The 22792-nt window shown below is 35.1% G+C and overlaps 1 protein-coding gene across 3 annotated transcripts in view; it reads right to left on the reverse strand.

Annotated features, from left to right (window-relative positions):
* ACBD6 (acyl-CoA binding domain containing 6) overlaps positions 1-22792 on the reverse strand; it is a 204856-nt gene that overhangs the window by 86649 nt on the left and 95415 nt on the right. For all 3 annotated transcript variants that reach the window (XM_045811483.2, XM_045811481.2, XM_045811482.2), the window contains exon 6: positions 11927-12016. In XM_045811483.2, the coding sequence (XP_045667439.2) occupies positions 11927-12016 (90 nt within the window). The remainder of the gene's footprint in view (positions 1-11926; positions 12017-22792) is intronic.

Raw genomic sequence — 22792 nt, forward strand, 5'->3', positions numbered from 1 at the left:
AGATTTTAGATTATGTCTAATAACAAAGTTTGAAGGCACATAAAAAGGAACATAAAAGAAAAAGTAAATAAACCATAATTGGAGATTGTAAGACAATTCTCTCAGTAACTGAGACCCCTATCTTACACCACACACAAAAATCAACTCAAAATGGATTAATGATCTAAACCCACAAAACTACTAGAAGAAAACATGGGGGGTAAGCTCCTTGACATTGGTCTTGTCAATGTGTTCCACTATTATTTTTGTTGTTGTAAGGACTGGTATTTCTATGTTCTTTAATTTTGGAGCTGAAACTAGAAATTCTCCCCTCCCCAATGTAATTGTCTTAAATATTTCCTATGGATCAGTAGGATATTTAACATCACATGATGTTAAAATTTTTGATTTGCTGGTCAAGTGTAATTTAAAAAAATCAAGAGTAAAGGATAGTATATTATTTTTTATCCCTATTTTCATCCATCCTATTGTTGTTTCTCTTCTTTATGTTCCAAGTTCTCTCCTGTTATTATTTCCTTTCTCTTTAAAGAACTTCCGTTTAGCCATTCTTTTAGAGTAGATCTGTGGGTGACAAATGCTCTGCATTTTTCTTCATTTGAGAATGTCTTTATTTCACCTTTATTCCTGAAACATATTTTCACTGGCTATAGAATTATGAGTTGACAGCTCTTCTTTCAGCACCTGAAAAATGTGGTGCCTCTTCCTTCTGGCCTCCATGAAAAACCATCTGAGTCACTGTTTCCCTATAGAAATAATGCATTCTTTCCTACTAGCTGCTTTCAATGTTTTCTTCTCTTTAATTTTTGGAAGTTTGATTTTGACATATTTTAGCTTAGAATTTTTCAGATTTATCTATTTTGGGTTTGCTCAGCTTCTTTAATCTGTAATGCTGTTCATCAAATTGGGAAGTTTTCTGCATTATTTCTTTGAATATTTTTCAGCTTCACACTGTTTTTCTTCTGCTTCTGGGACTCAGATGACCAAAAAATGAAATCTTCTGTAATTGTCACACAGGTCCTGGAATCTCTATTGATTTCTGTCCCATCTACCTTCTCTTAGTTTTTCAAATTAGATGATTTCTACTGATCTGACTTCGAGTTCACTGATTCTTTTCTCTGTCATCTCCTTATGGTATTGAGCCCATTCAGGGAATTTATTTCGGTTATTGTGTCTTCAGTTATATAATTTTCATTTAGTTCTAAATTTAACAAAAGAAGTGTAAGATTTATACACTGAAAACTACAAAACATCATTTAAAGAAATTAAATAAGCCCTAAATAAATGAAAGGACATTTCATGGATGAGATGACTTAATATTTTAAGATGGCACTACTCCCCGAACTGATCTACAGATTCGATGCAATCCCTATAAAAATTTCAACTGCCTTTTGTTTTGCAGAAATAAGTAAGCTGATTCTAAAATTCATGTGGAAATCCAAGGGCCCAGAATAGCAAAAACAACCTTGAAAATAAAGAACAAAGTCAGAGAGCTCACACTTTTCAGTTTCAAAACATACTACAAAGCCATAGTAATCAGGAACCAAGAAAATCAGAACTTAAATAAGCAAAGGCAATCAATATACACCAAACACCAAGATGACTCAGATGTTAGAATTATCTGACAAGGATTTTAAAGTAGTAGTCATAAAATATTTCAATGAAGAGTTATGAGCATTCTTATATAAATGAGAAAAACAGAAAACCTCAGCAAAGGAATAAATTTAACAAAAGAAGTGTACTGGCATAAGGGTAGACATATCAATCAATGGAAGAGAATTGAGAATCTACGCTTATGGTCAAATGATTTTTGGTAAGGGTCCTACAATAACTCAACTGGGGGAAAGGAATGGTCTTTTCAACCAATGACACTGAAACAACTGGATATCCACATGTAAAAGAATAAAGCTGGACCTCTACCTCACATTATATACAAATCAAAATTAATCAAAAACCTAAATGTAAGAGATAACATTATGTAACACTCTTAGAAGAAAAAGGCTTAATCACTATGATCTCTGATGAAACAAATTTCTTAGAAATGACATCAAAAACACAAACAAAATAAAAACTATAGTGGGCTTCATCAAAATTAAAACTTAATGTGTTTCAAAGGATACTATTATGCCAGTAAAAAGATAATCCACTGAATGGAAGAACATATTTGCAAATCATATACCTGATAAGGGGCTTGTATTCATAATACATAAAAATCTCACAACTCAATTAATAAAGAGACAACCAAATTCTTAAAATGGGGACAGACATTTTTTTCTTTTTTCCATATGGATTTTTAAAATTTAAATTCAATTAGCCAACATATACTACATCATTTGTTTGAGATGTAGTATTCAATGATTCATCAGTTGCGTATAACACCCAATGCTCATCACATCATGTGCCCTCCTTAACATCCATCATCCAGTTATCCCACCTTCCCACCCAACCTCCCCTTCCACAACCCTCAGTTTGTTTCCCAGAGTCAAGAGTCTCTCATGGTTTGTCTCCCTCTCTGATTTCTTCCCATTCAGTTTTCCTTCCCTTCCCCTAGACATAGTTAATATTAATCTGCTCTAGCTGTTTGAGGTATAGAAACCACCTATAGAATTAGGTGAATACACAAAACTACCCTAGTTCCTTTTCTTTGGGGGTCCCTCTGGATGATGGCTAGAGAATTTAGGGAGATTAAAAGAAAATTGCCAAAAACAAAATAAAAGGTCTGATTCAGGCAGTTACTTCATTTATCCTACTACTAATACCATCACCTAAGCAAAGTCCCCAACCTACTCCACTGTACTCACACCCTTCAGGCTTCTGATATGACATATTTTCCCTTTGAGGTCACCATTATCGGTCCTCTCAAAGCTGATTTCACCCAGATTAATACCTCAGGCAGAAGAGAGGATGGCAACAAAAGACACAAATGATGATTTACCTCAAAAGGGCTGGCCCTGGGTCCATTATATCCCTCAACAGATTTTGCTTCTAAAAAAAGCTTATTGTGCTTTCACCCAATAAAAAAAAAGTGGGCACAGGATCTGAAAAGACGTTTACCTTTCAAAGAACATACAAAAGTGGCCAATAAGCACAGGAAAAGATCCTCAACATCATTACCAATTAGGACAATGAAAATCAAAACCACAAATGAAATATACTAAAATGGCTATGTTGACAAGAATGCGGAAAAAGTAGAGCTCTCATACATTGCTGGTGGGAATGTAAAATGGGGAAGCCTCTTTGAAAAACCATAAGTTTATCCTCAAAAGGTTAAACATAGAGTTACCATATGATCCAGCAATTCTACTCCTAAATATATACCCAAGAGAAATGAAAATATATGTGTATATGCCCATGTAAAATGTTTATAGCCACTTTACTCATAATAGCCAATATTCCTTAAACTGAAGAGCAAAAAATAAAAAAAACTAAATGTCCATCAACAGGAGAATAGATAAATTGTGGTATATGCATGCATACAATAAAAAAACATTATACAGCAATAAAGGAACAAATGATATATGTAACAAGATGGATATATATTATATTGAGCATATGTTATATCGAGCATAATAAACCTGATCCAAAATAATATATGTTATAAACATTGAATTTCAAGAAGAGGTGGAACTAATTGATGGCAATAAAAGTCCGAATAATAGTTCCCTCAGAGTGGGAGTGGGAGGACTGATATTGATAGGAAGTTGCTTAAGGAAACAAACCCACTAGGGGTTTTGGAAATGTTCTACTTTGTTACAGGTGGTAACTGCATAGTTGTGTGTGTGTGTATTAAGTTGTGTCCTTAAGATTTTTGTATTATACGCATCTCACTAAATGTATTTTATATGTCAATTCTTTTAAATAATAAAGAAAAACTACTCTATGTACAATACTTACAAGTATCTTCTTTTTTTTACTTCAATTTTTATTTATTTTTTATTTTTTTAAGTAATCTCTATACCCAACATGGGGGTCAAACTCACGATCTTGAGATCAAGAGTTGCATGTTCTACCACTGAGCCAGCCAGTCGTCCCTGTACCAAATGTCTTTAAAATATGTTATATACGTGTAAGTAGAGAAAATAAAGATGAGACTAAAATGTGCTCAAATTTTACAGTGGAGCAGTTAAGAGGTTGGGCTTTATTTAGAGTCAGAATGACATGTTCAAATCTAAACTTTGTCACTTATTAGCTCTAGGACTTCCCAACCTCCTGTTTCTTCACCAGTAAAATGCAAATAACAATACACCTACATTATAGGACTGATGTGATGACTAAGAGAGACAATACATATAAAATGCTTGGTACACAGTAAACACTAAAAAACTGTTTTATATCTTACCCCTCCCCCAACCCACACACATAATAGAATTATAGATGGTTTTACTTACTGCTTTATATTTTCTCATGACTTTGTTTTTTGTCTTTTTTCAGATAATGAAGAACTCTGAATTCAAATCTAGAGAGTTTGGAATTTGTCCTATGGACAGTGCAGTCATTAGAGAGTTTTGACCAGGTCAGTGACATAATAAACAGCAGTCTCAAGAAGTCTCTGTTGGCAGAAATATTCTTGGTGGACTTGGGGTGGAGGAGTAGACTTGGCCAGGAGCAGCAAGACAGCTTGAGGTAGAGAGGCTACTGTCATTACTTTAAGCCCCACAACACGCTGGTGAAATCTAGACTTGTCATTATTCCCATGCTTTTTAAAAAATACATTTTCTATTTATTTCATAAAACTACATACGGAGATAGAATTTCTTTTTTTTTTCAGATTCATTCATTTATTCGTTCATTCCGCAGTATCTTATTTTTTTTTTTAACTGAGATGTAATTGACACACAACACTATATTAGTTTCAGGTATACAACATAATGATTCAATATTTGTATATACTGTGAAAAGGTCACCACAATAAGTTTATTTAACATCTCATATTTTTGAAATCTTTTACAACACATAGTCACAGACAGTATGGTGCTCTCTGCCATCATATAAACCATAAGTTTATGTAATTTATAAATCGCCAAGTCTTAAACATTTCAGTACCACTCAAACAAAATTTTTTCCGCTTGAACTGCATGTTAACACCTAGTACACAGTGTAAACACCTAACACCACAGATGCTCCCACTTCTCCTCCAACCCTGCTGAGTTCCTTAGTATTACTTTACAGTAAATCTTAGAAAACCTAGTAATAAATCTTCAGCATTCAAATACTTCCAGTGTGCTTTGGGAGTAGTTTTAATCTTTCTCCAGGGCTTGAAAGATCAAAATTACTCAAAAGGTCTGTGGGGTGTATGTGTGTGTATTTAACCCATATCCTAATATCAAATATGGTTAAGAACTTAACTTCCAGAGTAGAACTAAAAATCAATACCAAGCAGTGGAAGAGACAAAACTATGTCCATAATACTACCAGATAACAAATGAAATCTATAAAGGATCTTTCTTAGAAATAAAATAAAAAGTTCCAATTCCATCAGTCATGGAATGTAGAAACTGTAGTGCAATAAAAGTATGTATGAGATATACTGACGGGTAAAAATGACAGAAAAACACAGAGTAGACTTTGACATATCTCTAATTACTACTCCGTTTCAGGCTAATGGTAAAAATTAGTCTTCAGATAGTTGATAACATCAGCCTGTCTCTGCTGGGTTAGTACCAAGATCTGTGGCCAAGCAAATACTTCTAATAAAATTGATTTTCCTTTTTGGCAACCAATAGGCCAGTCAATAATAATGTTGTTTAAGAAAGATTGAATCATGAGGGAGATGAACCCTTCCTTCCATTTATTATGTTTGTATTGTCTATATTTGAAAAGAGTTTTCAATAACGAAACCAAAGAAGAAATTACAAGGGGAAGGCTCTTCTGAGAGGTAATCTCCAAAAGCCCTGTGACTTGGAAGCATGTTAGCAATCCAAACTGACAAAGCCAAGAGCGGTCCCTTAACTGAAGCTAGATCATATGGATTAGGATTGTCAATAACAAAGGAAACTCGAGGCTAGGGCAATATAAAGAAGTTCTGTGAATACAAAAATGTCGAGGAAAAAACTGGCTGCACATAGTCCTAAATGATCCATCTAAAAACCTACATGGAACTTTTACTTTGCATTAAAGCTGGTGTTCTGTAAAGAGTATTCCATAGGCCACATAAGGCAGTTTTTGGATTGTTTGTCTTATATTAACCAAACATAATACAAGAAAAATATAGACCGAAACCTCAGGTTACTTCTAACTTGGGAACATCTCCCTCCAAAATACCTCCTAACAATGCAAACCAAATAAGAGACATGAGTGCATCAATACTTTGTTGTTTTTTTTAACTTACTTAACTTTATGGTAGTGGATAGGGGAAGCAAGGGATAGAAACATAATTTAAAAGTTGATAATGAAAAATAAACAAGTAAAAATACAGGAAAATTTCTCAATAAGTAGTGAAGAAACCTATCCTACCAGATATTAAAAAATATTTTGAAGCTATAATCCTTAAAACATCATAGTACATGAACAGAAAAACAGAGCAACGGAACAGGAAACAGCCCCCAAAACACACTGAAATACCTACAGAAAGTGAGAATATGGAAAAAAGAAAGATACTTCAAATCAGTAGAGGAAAGATTATTCAATATACATTACTGAACAAATGATTAATCATCCACACAAAAATAAAGTTGGCACCATCTGGACAAAAATAAAATGTCGATTACACACATGTGACACAAATTAATTCTAGATGGATCAAGGAAACCATGAAAAGATGAAAGTACAAGAAGGAAACATGGGGAAAAACTTTAATATTTTTATCATAAAGTGCTAATTTTCCTTAATATATAAAAAGTTCCTCTAAATTAAGAAGAAAACATCAATCCAACGGAAACTGAGCAAAACATATGAACAGATGTTTCACAGAAAATGAAATACAAATGGTTCTTGGTTACAGGAAAGGATGTTCAACACGTGGGTCCATTTATATGGTACCAGTTAAATAAATTATGATACATCTCTATAAAGGAATATTATGCAGCCATTAAACAGAGTAAGGTAGCACTGTCTATACTGATATAGAATAATCTCCAAGATAAAGAAAACAAGTTATAGAATAGTGTGTGTAGTTTGTATCATATCACTACTGCACAGGCTTATAATATATATATCATATCCTGCATGGATATATATAAAACCAGTAACAGATCTGTCTCCAGGAGAGGGAACTGGAACCAAGGATCACGACTCGAGCTGAAGGTAGACACTTAACTGACTGAGCCACCCAGGCGTCCCAAGGTTTTTTCTTTTTTTTAATACATAGTGCCCACTTAAAAAAAAATCAATGTAATATATATATATATTTCAAGGCAAATTATGGCAGCAGGCTATGATCTGACCTATGACTCAAAGCTAGAGAACTGGCCCAAGAAGAATGCACACATGTCTAATGGGAAAAGAAGTATTTCTTCTGACAAAGCAACAAAAAGTCCTGGTAAATGCTTAGGTCCTTTCTGGTACTCATGTTCTATTTTTCTAATATTTTGTCAACTTCTTTATAAGCCAATATTCCTTTACTCAATAATCACCGAGCAACTACTGTGTGTCAGATATTATGTGAGGCACTGGTGATAGAACCAAACTGTAGTACCTGTATACGGTAGTGCTGAGAATACAGACATGTAATCAGCCCTTACAGTACAAAGTGATTGCACTGTGATAACTCTTTGATGAGCTTAAGAACAGGGAGCTATAAACTACTGGGTTTGTCTAAGTGGCTGAGTGACAGAAGGCTTCCCGCAGGAAGTGATGTGTAAGCTGAGGCATAGGAAGGAGAATGAAGGAGAGAGAAAACAGCACATATAAAGGCCAAGAGGTGAGCAGTATGTCAAGTCCCTCAAAGTAATGAAGCTTCTTAGCACACCAGGAATGGGAGACAAGCAAGGAGCATGCTGAGAAGTAAGTGGAGATGTAAGATCATGAAGGGCTTTCCAGGGCACATGAAATTTAGATTTTGCCTTAAAAAATAAACATAAGAAAACATTTGCAAATTAGCATTATAGAAAGACTCTCCAGATGAAAAATGGAAAATATACTGAAGGATATAAAGATTAGAAGCAGAAATATAGTTCAGAGCTGCTGAAATAATTTAAGAGGCCTGAACTAGTGTACTAGAAACGTTGAAATAGAGAAGTAGGTAGATTTGGAGATCTACTTAGAAGGCAGAACCTACAGGACTTGAATGGGTATGAAAATGAGAGCAGAATCAAGGATGATTCCTGGAAAACTGGTTGGATGATGGTGCCAACTACACTGAGGGGTAGTAGCAGTTGTTGAGAGATGGTAGGTTCACTGTAAGATACTGTGACTTTGAAGTGTCTGGCGGATAGCCAAGAAGAGATATGTTTTTGACCTATTGGCTGAGAATTGGGTTGGTGATAAAGCTTTCTCCTATTCTCTGTGAAATGAGAGAGAATCTGAGAATGAAAAATTAAAGATGGATACCGTAAGTTATGATAATATCGGAGTTGTATAATTTTTTTTTTCTAGATTTGCCCGGAGACTAGGTATACATGTGTAAAGGGAAGGTAACTGGCTTAATCAGAATTAGGCTTTTCCCACGTGGCTGTAACAGTTGAAAAACAGAGAGAATGGAGATGAGGATGAATATAATAGCATGAGAATGGATAAAATGTGCTGACATGGGAGAAGGCACATGTAAAGAAACTAGAGATTTCTTTTAGGTCAAATAAGAAATTTAGGGTGAAATGGAGAGTGTAGTTAGAACTAAAATTTTCAGGCTTAATGAAAAGAGCCAGGATGCTTCCATAAGACCTAAAAGGCTGGACTGGAATGGATATATATGGCAATCAGTGTTAGGTAAAGAAAAGCATTTTATATCTAGTATACTGAAAGTAAACACCTAGAACAAGACAAAGATACCCATTTATATCACTCCTATTTGACACAGTACTAGAAGGCGTAGTCAGAGCAAGCAAGCAAGAAAAATAAAAGGAATCCTGCGGCATCTGACTGGCTCAGTTGGTAGAACATGTGACTCTTGATCTTGGGGTCATGAGTTTGAGCCCCACGCTGGGTGTACAGATTACTTTAAAAAAAAAAAAAGAAAAAGAAAAGGAATCCAAATTGTAAAGGAAGAAGTAAAATTATCTCTGTTTATAGACAACAAACATGATCTTATATGTAGAAAAACGCCAAAGATTAAACAAAAGCTGTAAGAACTAATAAACAAATTCAGCAAAGTTGAAGGATACAAAATCAACATGCAAAAATCAGTTGTGTTTCTGAAGACTAACAATGAACTATCCAAAAAGGAAATTCAGAAAACAATTTCATTTACAATAGTGTCAAAAAGAATAAGATACTTAGGAATAAACATAACCAAGGAAGTGAAAGAACTATACACTGAAAACCACAGAATGCTGCCGAAAAATATTAGAGAAACCAATAAAAGGAAAACAACCCACAGGTTAGAAAACTTAACATTGTTAAGATGCCAATACTCCCCTAAGTGATCTACAGATTCAATGCGATCCCTATGAAAATCCCAATGACGTTTCTTGAAAAAAAAAAAAAAAATTCCAGCTTATTAAGCAAGCCACAATAACCAAACCAATCTTGAAAAAGAAACAAAGTTGTAGGGAACCTGGCTGGCTCAGTCGGAGAAGCATGTGACTCTTAATCCTTGGGTTGTGAGTTTGAGCCCCACTTGTGAAGAAATTGGAACACTTGTGCATGGCTGATGGAAGTATAATGGTGTAGCCACTGTGGAAAATGGTATGGTGATTTCTCAAAATATTCAACAAAGAATTATCATATGATAAAGCAATTCCACTTCTGGGTATATACTCAAAAGAAGGGAAAGCAAAGACTCAAACATTTGTTACCTACGCTCATAGGAGGACTCATCACTACAGTGAAAAGGAAAGCAACCCAAGTGTTCATAGATGGATATTTGGATAAGCAAAATGTGGTATATACATTTAATCGTATATTATCTAGTTTTAAAAAGGAAGGAAATTCTTTTTATTTTTTAATTTTTTATTTATTTAAGAGAGAGAGTGAGTGAGACAGAGAGAGAGCACGAGTGGCGGAGGAGCCGAGGGAGAGGGAGAAGCAGACTCCCCACAGAGCAGGGAGCCTGACGTGGGGCTCGATCTGATCCCGGGACCCTGGGATCACAACCTGTGCTGAAGGCAGACGCTTTACCCACTGAGCCACCCAGGCACCCCTAAAAAGGAAAGAAATTCTGGTACATGCTACTAACATGGATATGATCCTTGAAAATACTATGTTAAGTGAAATGAGTCAGTCATAAAAGGACAAACATTATAAAATTCCACTTATATGAGATACTTAGAATAGTCAAACTCATGAAGGTAGAAAGTAGAATTGTGATTGCTAGGAGATGGGGGAATGGGGAGTTAGTTAAGAATTCAGAATTTCAGTTGGGGAAGAAGGAAAACTTCTGGAGATGAATGGTGGTGATGATTTAACAATATGAATGTACTTAATGCCAAAGAACTGCACACTTAAAAATGGTTTTGTACATTTTATGTTATGCATATTTTGCTACAGTAAAAACAAAAAGAAAGAAAACATAAGGGTAAATCTTAATGACTTTTTATTTGGCAGTGGTTTCTTAGGTATGACACCAAGAGCACAACCAACAAAAGAAAAAACAGATAAACTAGACCTGAATCAAAATTAAAAACCTGTGCACCAAAGGACACTATCAAAAAGTGAAAAGAGGGGCGCCTGGGTGGCACAGTGGTTGGGCGTCTGCCTTCGGCTCAGGGCGTGATCCCGGCGATCTGGGATCGAGCCCCACATCAGGCTCTTCTGCTGTGAGCCTGCTTCTTCCTCTCCCACTCCCCCTGCTTGTGTTCCCTCTCTCGCTGGCTGTCTCTATCTCTGTTGAATAAATAAAAAAAAATCTTTAAAAAAAAAAAAAGTGAAAAGAACTCACAGAAAGGAAGAAGATACCTGCAAATCATGTGCCTGACAAAGGTCTACAATCCAGAATATATAAAGAACTCTCACATCTTAACAACAAAAAGACAAACAACTCAATTTAAAAAGGGGTGAAAGACTTGAACAGACACTTCTCCAAAGGAGATACAGACTTTGTTAATAAGTACAGGAAAAGGTATCAACATTGCCAGTGGTTAAGGAAATGCAAATCAAAATCAAGCAAGACATGATTTCACTTTGCCCCCATTACGATGGCCTATTAAACAAGAAAATTAGTATTGGCAAAGCAGGGGGGAAATTAGAACCCTCACGCATTGCTGGCAGGAACATAAAATGGTGTGATTCCTGTGGAAATAGTTTGCAGGTTCCTCAAAAACATCAAATTACCATACAACTCTGAAATTCTACTCTTAGGTACAGAACCAAAAGAACTGAAAACAAGCATTCAAATAAAAACACATACATGAATTGTTCATAGCAATTACTCACAACTGCCGAAAACAACCCAAATGCCCATCAACTGATGAAATGATAAGCAACATGTGGTATATTCGTACACTGGTATAATATTTAGCCATAAAAAAAGAATGAAGTACTATTGCATGCTACATGGATGAACCTTGAAAACATTATGCCAAGTGAAAGAAGCCACTGATTATGATTCCATTTATAGGAAATATCCAGAACAGGCAAACCCACTGAAACAGAATGCAGGTTAGTTGTTGCCAAGGTCTGTGATGAGGGGGAAATAGGGAGTGACTACTTAGCAAGTACAAGGTTTCCTTCTGGGGTAATGAAAATGTGAAACAAGAAAGTAGTGACGGTCACACAACACTGTTAGCTGTATGAATGCCAAAGAACTGTACACTTTAAAGTGGTTAACAGGGTGAATTTTATGTTGTGCGAATTTTACCACAATTTTTTTAAAAAGCTGCCTCTTCATCAGTCTTACCTGACAGTTAATATCAGCTCTATATTGTAGCAAGACTGTAACTAGTTCTTTATGTCCTCGATCGCATGCCCAATGGAGTAGAGCTCTGCCCTAAAAACACAAAAAAAGAAATGAATTTGTTATTCCACTTATGAGGCCAAGTAAGACATACTTTTTTTTTGGTTGAGAATTGTGTATGTATTTTATTATTTTTTTATCTGAGTAGAGTTGACACACAATGTTAGTTTCAGGTGTACAACACAGTGATTCAACTTCTCTACATGTTATACTGTGCTCCCCACATGTGCAGCTGCCATCTGTCACCATGCAATGCGATTACAGTATCACTGACTGTATTCCCTATGCTGTGCCTTTTACTCCTGTGATTTATTCATTCCACAACTAAAAGTCTGTATCTCCCACTCCCCTTCACCCATTTTTCCTATACCTCCAGCCCCCTTCCCTCTGACAACCATCAGTTTGTTCTGTGTATTTACAGATCTGATTCTTTTTGTTTATTAATTTGTTTCGTTCTTTAGATTCCACATGAGTGAAATCATATAATGTTTGTCTTTATTAGTCTGATTTATTTCACTTAGCATAATACCCTCTAGGTCTTGATAAATGGCAAGATCTCATCTTTTTTTACAAAAGCATTACATTTGCAGGTGTGAGCGAACGTACGTGTGTGTGTGTGTGTGTGTGTGTGTTGTGTACACATATAGAAATATCACACCTTCTTTATCCATTTATCTATCAACAGACACTTAGGTTGATTCCATATCTTGGCCACTGTATGTAATTCTGCAATAGACACAGGGGTGCATTTATCTTTTCAAACTAGTGTTTTTGTTTTCTTTGGGTGAACACCCAGTAGTGAAATTACTGGATCATACAGTATTTGGGGGGGGATCATATAGTATTTCTATTTTTTTAAAAGATTTTATTTATTTATTTATTTGAGAGAGTGCACACGCGCGCGCGCACACACACACACACACACACACACACACACACACACACACACACGAGTGGGGGAGGGGCAGAGGAAGAGGGAGAAGCAGACTCCCTTGCTGAGCAGGGAGCCCGATGCGGGACTCAATCTCAGGACCCTGGGATCATGACCTGAGTCAAAGGCAGACACTCAACTAACTGACTGAGCCAGCTACGCACCCCTCGTATTTCTGTTTCTAATTTTTTGAGGAACCTCCACACTGTTGTCCACAGTGGCTACACCAATTCATATTCCCGCCAACAATGCAGGAGGATTCCTTTTTCTCTACATCCTCCACAACACTTATTATTTCTTGTGTTTTTTATTCTAGCCATTGTGACAGATATAAGGTAATATCTCATTGTGGTTTTGATCTGCATTTTCCTGATGATTATTGATGCTGAGCATCTTTTCATATGTCTATTGGCCATCCGTATGTCTTTGGAAAAATGTCTATTCAGGTCCTCTGCCCACTTTTTAATTGGGTTATTTTTTTGGTGTTGAGGCATATAAACTTTTTATATACTTTGGATATTAACCCCTTGTCAGATAAATCACTTGGAAATATATTTTCCCATTCAGTAGGTTGCTCCTCTGTTTTGCTAATGGTTTCCTTCGCTGTGTAAAAGCTTTTTATTTTAATATAGTCCCAATAGTTTATTTTTGCTTTTCTTTCACTCTTGCCTTAGGAGACATATCTAGAAAAATGTTGCTATGGCCCATGTCAGAGAAATTACTACCTGTGTTCTATTCTAGGATTTTTATGGTTTCAGGTCTCACATTTAGGTCTTTAATCCATTTTGAGTTTATTTTTGTGGATCGTGTGAGAAAGTGGTCCAGTTTCATTCTTTTACATGTACCTGTCTACTTTTCTCAGCACTATTTATTGAAGAAACTATTTTTTCCCTGTATTTCTACCTTGTCGTAGATGAACTGATCATATGAGTATGGGTTTATATTTGGGCTCTCTACTCTGTTTCATTCATCTATGTGCCTATTTTGTGCAAATATCATACTGCTTTGATGACTACAGCTTTATTGTGGTACCTTGAAATCTGGAATTATGATATCTGCAGCTTTTTCTTTCTCAAGATTGCTTTGGCTATTCAGGCTCTTTTGTGGTTCCATCCAAATTTTAGGATTATTTATTCTCGTTCTGTGAAAAACATGGCTGGTATTTTGATAGGGATTGCACTGAATCTGTAGATTGCTTTGGGTAGTATGAACATTTTAACAATATTCAATCCATGTGCAGGGAATATCTTTCCATTTGTGTTGTCTTTAATTTCTTTCATCAATGTTTTATAGTTTTTAAAGTACAGGTCTTAACCACCTCCTTGGTTAAGTTTATTCCTAGGTATTTTACTATTTTTGGTGCAACTGTAAATGAATTTTTTTCTTAATTTCTCTGTTATTTTGTTATTAGTTTATAGAAATGCTACTGATTTCTGGGTATTAATTTTTTTTTGTATTTTTATTTATTTATTTATTTATTTTTATAATGATTTTTTATTATATTATGTTAGTCACCATACAGTACATCCCCGGTTTCCGATGTAAGGCTCGATGATTCATTAGTTGTGTATAACACGCAGTGCACCATGCAATACGTGCCCTCCTTACTACCCATCACCGGCCTATCCCATTCCCCCACCCCCCTCCCTTCTGTGGCCCTCAGTTTGTTTCTCATAGTCCATAGTCTCTCATGTTTCATTCCCCCTTCTGGGGTATTAATTTTTTATCTTCCAACTTCACTGAATTCATTTATCTAGTAGTTCTATCTAGTTCTAGTTCTATCTAGTATCTAGTTCTAGTAGTTTTCTGGTGGAGCCTTTAGGGTTTTCTATGGATAGTATCATGTCATCTCCAAATAGGGACAGTTTAACCTCTTCCTTACCAATATGGATACCTTTTATTTCTTTTTCTTGTAAAATTGCTATGGCTAGGACTTCTAGTGGTAGAGTGAATTACATGGTGAGAATGGACATCCTTGTCTTGTTCCTGACCTTAGAGAAAAAGCTCTCAGTTTTTCACCATTGAGTATGGTGTCAGCTGTGGGTGTTTCACATATGGCCTTTATTATGTTGAGGTATTTTTCCTCTAAACCCACTTTGTTGAGTTCCTATCATAAACGGATGTCGAATTTTGTCAAATGCATTTTCTGCATTTATTGAAACGATCAGATGATTTTCATCCTTCATTTTGTTGATGGGGCATATCACGTTGATTAATTTGTGAATACTGAACCAGCCTTGCATCCCCAGAACAAATCCCACTTGATGGTGGTGAATGATCCTTTTAATGCATTGTGAATGTGGTTTGCTAATATTTTGTTGAGGATTTTTGCATCTATGTTCTTCATGGATATTGACTTGTAGTTTTCTTTTCTGGTGGTGTCTTTGCCCAATTTTGATATCAGGGTAATGCCGGACTTGTAGAATGTATTTGAAAGCTTTCCTTCCTCTTCTATTTTTTCGAATAGTTTAAGGACAATAGGTACTAACTCTTCTTTAAATGTTTGATAGAATTCACCTGTGGATCCATCTGGTCCTAGACTTCCATTTTTTGGTAGTTTTTTTATTATCAGTTCAATTTTGTTACTAGCTTTTCAGGTTTTCTATTTCTTCCTGATTTACTTTTAGATGACTGTATGTTTCTAGGAATTTATCCATTTTTTCCTAGGTTGTCCAATTTGTTGGCATATAATTTTTCACAGTAGTCTCTTAAAATGCTTTGTATTTCTGTGGTGTCAGTTGTTACTTCTCCTTTGTTTCTGGTTTCATTTATTTGGGTCCTTTTTTATCCCCCTGATGAGTATGGCTAAGGGTTATCAATTTTATTTATCTTTTCAAAGAACCTCCACCTGATTTCATTGGGGTTTTTTTCTTTTTCTTTTTTAGTCTTTATGTCATTTCTTTATGCTCTGATCTTTATTTTTCCTTTTTTCTACTCACCTTGGGCTTTGTTCTTCTTTTCCTAGTTCTTTTAGGTGTAAGGTTAGATTGTTTGAGTTTTTTCTTGTTTCTTGAGGCAGGCCTGTATTGCTAAACATTTCCTTCTAAGAACTGCTTCTGCTGCATCCAAAAAAATTTGGACCTTTGTGTTTTCATTTTCATTTGTCTCCATGTCTTTTATTTCTTCTTTGACTTCTTCACTGACCAACTGATTGTTTAGTATCATGTTGTTTAGAGCTCCACATGTTTGCGTTTTTTCCAGCTTTTTTCTTGTAATTGATTTCTGGTTTCAAACTCTTGGGATCAGCAAAAATACATGGTGCGATTTCATATTCTTAAATTATTTGAGACTTGTTTTGTGGTCTAACATGTGATTATTCTGGAGAATGTTCCATGAGCACTTGAAAAGAATGTGTATTCTGTTGTTTTTGGATGGAATGTTCTATATATATCTGTTACATCCATCTGGTATAATGTGTCATTCAATGATACGGTTTCTTTATTGATTTTCTGTCTAAATCTATCCATTGATGTAAATGGGGTGTTAAATTCCCTACTATTACTGTATTACCATCAATTTCTCTCTTATGTCCATTAATATTTGCTTTATGTATTTAGATGCTCCAATGTTAGGTGCATAGATATTTACAATTCTTACATCTTCTTGTTGGATTGATCCCTTTATCATTATGTAATGCCCATCTTTGTCTCCTACTACAGTGTTTGCTTTATTTTTTTCTTTTAAGATTTTATTTATTCATTTGAGAGAGAGAGACAGAGACAGCACAAGCAGGGGCAGATTCCCCGCTGAGCTGGGAGCCCAACAGGGGGCTCAATCCCAGGACCTGGAGATTATGACCTGAGCTGAAGGCAGACACTCAACCATCTGAGCCACCCAGGTGCCCCTACAGTGTTTCTTTTAAAGTCTATTTTGTCTGATATAAGTATTGCTACCCCAGGTTGTTTCTTGCCTCCATTTGCATGGTAAATGTTCTTCTATCCCTTCACTTTCAGTCTGTATGCATCTTCAGATCTGAGGTGAGTCTCCTGAAGGCAGCATATAGATGGGTCTTCTTTTTTATTCATTCTGTCACCGTGTAACTTTTGATTGTAGCATTTAAGCCATTCAAGTAATTATTAATAGGTATGTACTAAAAGATAAAATGTTTTAAGAAAGACAAAGTAATATGTAAAACTGTAGGCTAATTATTCTAAGACTAGTTGATATAAAATGCTCTAGGGAAAGGCAGTCGACTTTTCTAAATCAACTGGAAATTCTGAGTTCTACTTCTGGAATACATTATGCACCAGCCCAATGCCTCACTTCACCCTGATCCATTTCCTCATCTACACAGTGAAGAAAAGGATAATACTAACAGCAGTAACAACAACAGTATTTGTTGAATGAATGAACTATAAGATGATGCGTTGTTAATTTTAACATACTTTATAAATGTAAAATATAGTTTTCTTAAATTATTATGTTCACTTCTGGTGAAAGAAATCTTATGGATAAAATACGAGTACTTAAACTTAGGTAGAAGTCACAATCAGTATATCTAAATTAACTCATATAGTCCTTATAATGTAAGAAAATTTGGTCAGTTTGAAACTAAGCATTGCCCATTAATATCCCAAATTTACACTATGAAATGTCTAAAAAAAAAACCCACTAATACGTCTGCTAGTGTCTATCTTCAAATGTTGGCACTTGCAAAACAGAATAGATGACTAACAGTAAGGAGACAAAGTACTAAATACGAAACATTTAACCACTGTCTACCAAAGACTCACAGTTACTATCAACATGTTAATTCTATTCTCCACTTTCAGAAAATCTTGATTTAGTTAATCAAAGAAACCCACTTGGTCCAAAGAATTAAAAAAAAAAAAACCCAGAAGTAGAGGGCTTTTCTGAAGAAATGAGTGATATATAGTTTAACCCTACTTTTTGAGGGTAGAAGTGATGCTGTCATTTTTACAGAATTGAATGTTTTTCTACATTAAGTTGAAATCCCTACTTTATGTCATTTTAGAAAAGATTTAAGAAGATACAAGCAACAAAGATGGTTTTAAAGTAAAAAGCACTTTTCGAGAAAGCTTTTCTAAACCCACTCTATACTCTTTATCTTTCAGACTCTCTTCATGCACCTAGTAGTTCGACTAATTAAACCAGGATTTACTCTTGAAGAAAACAACAAGGAAAAAAAACAATGACAACTTCTTCCCTACAAATTACTCTTCTCTTTTCCTTCCATTTGCTCAATTTATTTACTTGTGAATATGTTTTCCTACAGGCTTATACAAAATCCAAAGAGGAAGGAAAGCAGAAAATTTTAAAATGTGGGCAAATTCTTTACAATTTGTTATAGTGGCAAAACTATTTTTTCAGAACCCACTAAGACTATCTTTTAATGGAGACAGTTCTAAAAGACAAGTAATAAATGTATTGTTGAGTACAGAAAAGAGTTTCCCAAGTTAAAATTTCTGTAGCTCTGGGGCTCCTGGGTGGCTCAGTCATTAAGCGTCTGCCTTCGGCTCAGGGCGTGATTCTGGAGTTCTGGGATCGAGCCCCATATCAGGCTCCTCCGCTGGGAGCCTGCTTCTTCCTCTCCCACCCCCCTGCTTGTGTTCCCTTTCTCGCTGGCTGTCTCTCTCTCTGGCAAATAAATAAATAAAATCTTAAAAAAAAATTTTTTCTGTAGCTCTAATGTGTACTGACCTGCTGCCACTAAGGCACAAATTCCAAAACCCTTCATATGGTCAATCAGATACTGTAATAAGACTCTTGCGAAAAATAGCAATGTATAAAATATTCTATAGTTCTATTTAACTGTTTCACAGATTTTACATTAAAAGAATCAGGATTTCAAAGTCTCTATCTTCTTTCGTTCTAATTTTAAGTATGTATTCTACGGCTATTTAGTTAAACTATTAACAAGAATTACTGCACAGTTAAAATGATGTGTGATACACTTACACGGGGCACCTACCAAAGTACCTAACAGTTAAGTAAGAAAACATAATATTAATATATCTAGTAGCTTTACCTCAAAATGAACAGATAATTTCTACTTCTCAACCAGGTTCCTGATTTCTCTTTAGGTTTAACCCAACAGGGTTATATCAACTAATGTTAAAATATAAATCCTTAGCTGTTGCAATGGGAAAGCAGACAAGCAACATATTTTACTGTTAATGGTAGTTATATTTTAAATTTCCCATATGTGGTGCCAAAAATTTACTTTAGGGGAAAGACCTATGACTGGACCTCAGTACTGATTTCCACTTTAGATATATTTTCCAGAACGGTAGCACTAGTCTAGCAATGTTTTAGGGAGGATGATGTGCTCTCAGACATTTACACTACGCTTTTTAATACGTTTTTTTGACCTGTGCTATAATTAATTTTTGTAACACATTATTTTAATGGTACACTAATTAACCTTGAATTAGAATGAATTCTCTGACAATGACTTTCTGTAGAAGTGCTGAAGATATCTACATTAAGACCACCTAATGATTAATATTTTTACACAGTATAAAGAAGCTCAAAACAAGAGCAAGATTACACATACTTGTAAATAAACAAAGATAAAATAAATCAGGCTTTGGAATTTTGCTTTCAAATGTTCTATACTTAAATGAAGAAAGACCAGCACAACCAGGTGTCTGAACGTGATAACTCTTTACTTCAAATTATAAAGTTCCTGTAAACATGCTCTAATTTAAGATTATTAATTCAAGTAATAACATAACCAGTAATTTGCAGAGATGCTCTCCTCATAACCACTCAGGACAAAATTAGGAAGCAAACACCTATGGTTTCTTTCTTTTCTCTTTGTTAACCACAAACATATTTTGACCAATACAATTATTATTAAATTATTTCAGATACAGGTTTTCATAATCTCTCCTCTAAAAGAAAAACCGTGAATTAGGTACACATTAAGCTATAGTTTCTTAAAGATTATCCAAATTCATAAAGTACTTCACCTATTTTTTTATGTAACTGCTTTATTTTCTGTGACTGATATAATCTCCTACCAATTTTCAAGTTAAATGTATTTTTACTGCACCATAAAAGCTGACAATTCCTTGTTTCTAGTTTTAACAACTCTCCTGAAAAAACACCCTACAGGGATTTAGGAGATTAGGGGGGAAAGCCATTATTAAAAGGAATCTTTGGCCACAAGAAGACTAAGAAGCACTATTTGGAGAGCTCCGGATAAATTCTGGAATTCAAATACTGTAAAACACAGGGGGTAAAAAAGAGTTCTCATCTGTTAACCAAGAGTGCAAATACTGTCCTACCTCAGACAGATGAATGACTCCTAAGTGCTTTGAAAGTGCAGGGTGGCAGCTAACCTATTAAGTGGTATTACTTTCATACCTTCTGGAAAATACAGAGTGGGTCTTAATATTTTAAATGGTTTGTTGCTATCCTTAGTTACTTGTCCTTATACCTGTAGAATTTTTTTAAAACTAGATTTTCTCCTGATACCACAAATTAAAAGAGAATGCATTATAAAATGAGTCTTGATGGTCTTATGGTATTTTGAGAACACAAACAAAACATACACCATAAGTACAGTAGACAAAAACAGAGCAAAGTTTGTATACTTAAATTTGTGAGAGTTGTCATCTTGCCATTCTGTGCAAAAGAAATCTGCAAACAGACTGATGTGAATTTCTCTCTGCAAAAAAACTGGGTTTAAATTGACAATTGTGGTGGAGACTGACTTCAGCTACCGATAACCTTCCATGTCTCTGTCTCCTCTACCCACCCTTATCTTGTACCTTTTCCTGCAGCTGCTGTAGCAGCTGGTTACAGTGACAACTCCTTCGCCTTCAGCACCAGAAACTACACAATGCCTCGTACTTACCCCTCCCTCTCCATAGAACCAACAATGCTGTTTCAAAAATTTAAAGACAGGATTAGGACCGGGGAGGAAGTTTAAGGCGTCAAGCTTGATGAACCTAGCATGGAAGGCAGTGGCTCCCTGTAGGACTCTTTATATACCAACATTAAAGAGAACACCATGTACCAATATGGTGATACATATTTAAATAAGCAACTACTTGATCGCTTTCATTGGCTAAGATCTAAGGTAAAGAGAAATGGTGTTGCTGAGTTTTCAGGGAATTAAGAAGCATTTTAAATTTACTACTTTAAAAAATCTCTTCACAAGGAGTTACTAAGCCATAATGTTAGTGACTTATAAAGAAACAAACAAGGGAGCTATTATTTTATCCTGTATAAAATAAGTAATGATAAATTGCCATGAAAATAGCCCAGGTGTCCGCCACAAGGCAATGGACAAATAATGATATATTTACATGATGGAATATTACTCAGCAATATAAAAAAAGAAAGAACTGATTTAAAGAACAAAGTGAATGAATCCCAAAATATAATGCTAAATGGAAGAAAACTTACACAGAAAGTACATATTATGATTCTATTTACATAAAGTTCTAGAACATACAAAACCAATCTATGAATCTATGGTAGAAAAATTATAAGAACAATGGTTACCTTTGTGGAATCAGAAGAATGAACCAGCTGGGAAGGGGCATGGTGGAACTTTCTGGGGTGATAGTAATGTTCTCTATCTTGACAGGAGTTTCACTTAGGTATATTAATTGAGTATGCAGTTAAGATTTGTGCATTTCACTTTATGTAAATGCTATCTCAAAAGAAAAACCGAACAAATACTGAATTCTAGTAAGTGATATGATGCTGAAGCATGCAGAAGGAAATGTGTTGTCTGCAAAATACTCTGAAATGCATCAAAAAGAAGACTGATTGATGGACAGAAAGATGGGTAGACATTGATAAAGCAAGCAGAATAAAATATTAAGTGGTACAATCTAGGTGGTAGGGATACAGATGTTCACTGTAAAATTCTTTCAACTTTGCTCTATGCTTAAAGTTTTTCATAGTAAAGTGTTGGAAAAAGTCAAAGAAAGACTTGTACACCCATATTCATAGCAACATTATTCATAATAGCCAAAATATGAAAGCAACTCAAGTGTCCAAAGACAGATAAATGAAATGTGGCCTATACATACAATGCAATATTATTTAGTTTTAAAAAGGAAGGAAATTCTGACACATGCAGTAATACAGATGAACCTGAAAACATTATGTTAAGTGGAATAAGCCAGTCGGAAAGGACAAATACTTGTGATGCCATGCAGAGGAGATACCTAAAGTAGTTACATTCATGGACACAGAAAGCAGAATGGTGGTTGCGGGGGAGTGAAGATTCAGGGAGGGAATGGGGAGTTAGTGTTTAATGAGTACAGACTTTTGTTTGGGGAAGATGAATACATTCTACAGATGGATGGTGGTGATAGTTGCACAACACTGTGAATGTATTTAGTGCCACAGAACCATACATTTCAAAATGGCTAAAATGGTAAATGTCATGTATATTTCACCACAATCAAAAATAAAAAGTGGTCAAAGCTCAGAAGATTTAACCTACTTTTGCTATTTTCTGATTTTGCATTAAATATGAGCTTCTGATATAAAGTTAGGCTTGATTTTGAAATGGTGCCGCTTGCATTAATGCATATGACAATAATGTGACAGTTTACGAATGCATTTCTCAATTATTAGTGTGAATGAACAAGTTCCTTCAAATTACTATTTTAATCAAATACACAATCAAAATAACATATACTCAAATGTAGAAAGTTACTTAAGGACATACATTTTTTTCCTTTCTCAAATCTTAAATAAAAGCATACATTTAGCCTCAATATACTGACTCTGCTTCTTAAACCTTTTGTTAGGTTAACACTATCAGTTTCACCAAATTTTGCAGCAGTTTCTCAAGGCAAAAACATGTAAATTGTATTCTGACATGAGCCACAAATTTAAAGCAAGGCAAGAAGGGAAAGGGATGAAGAGAAAGGTAACTTACTTCA

Source organism: Ursus americanus, chromosome 2, assembly GCF_024610735.1.
Source record: "Ursus americanus isolate L20-20 chromosome 2, mUrsAme1.1.p, whole genome shotgun sequence".
NCBI lineage: Eukaryota > Metazoa > Chordata > Mammalia > Carnivora > Ursidae > Ursus > Ursus americanus.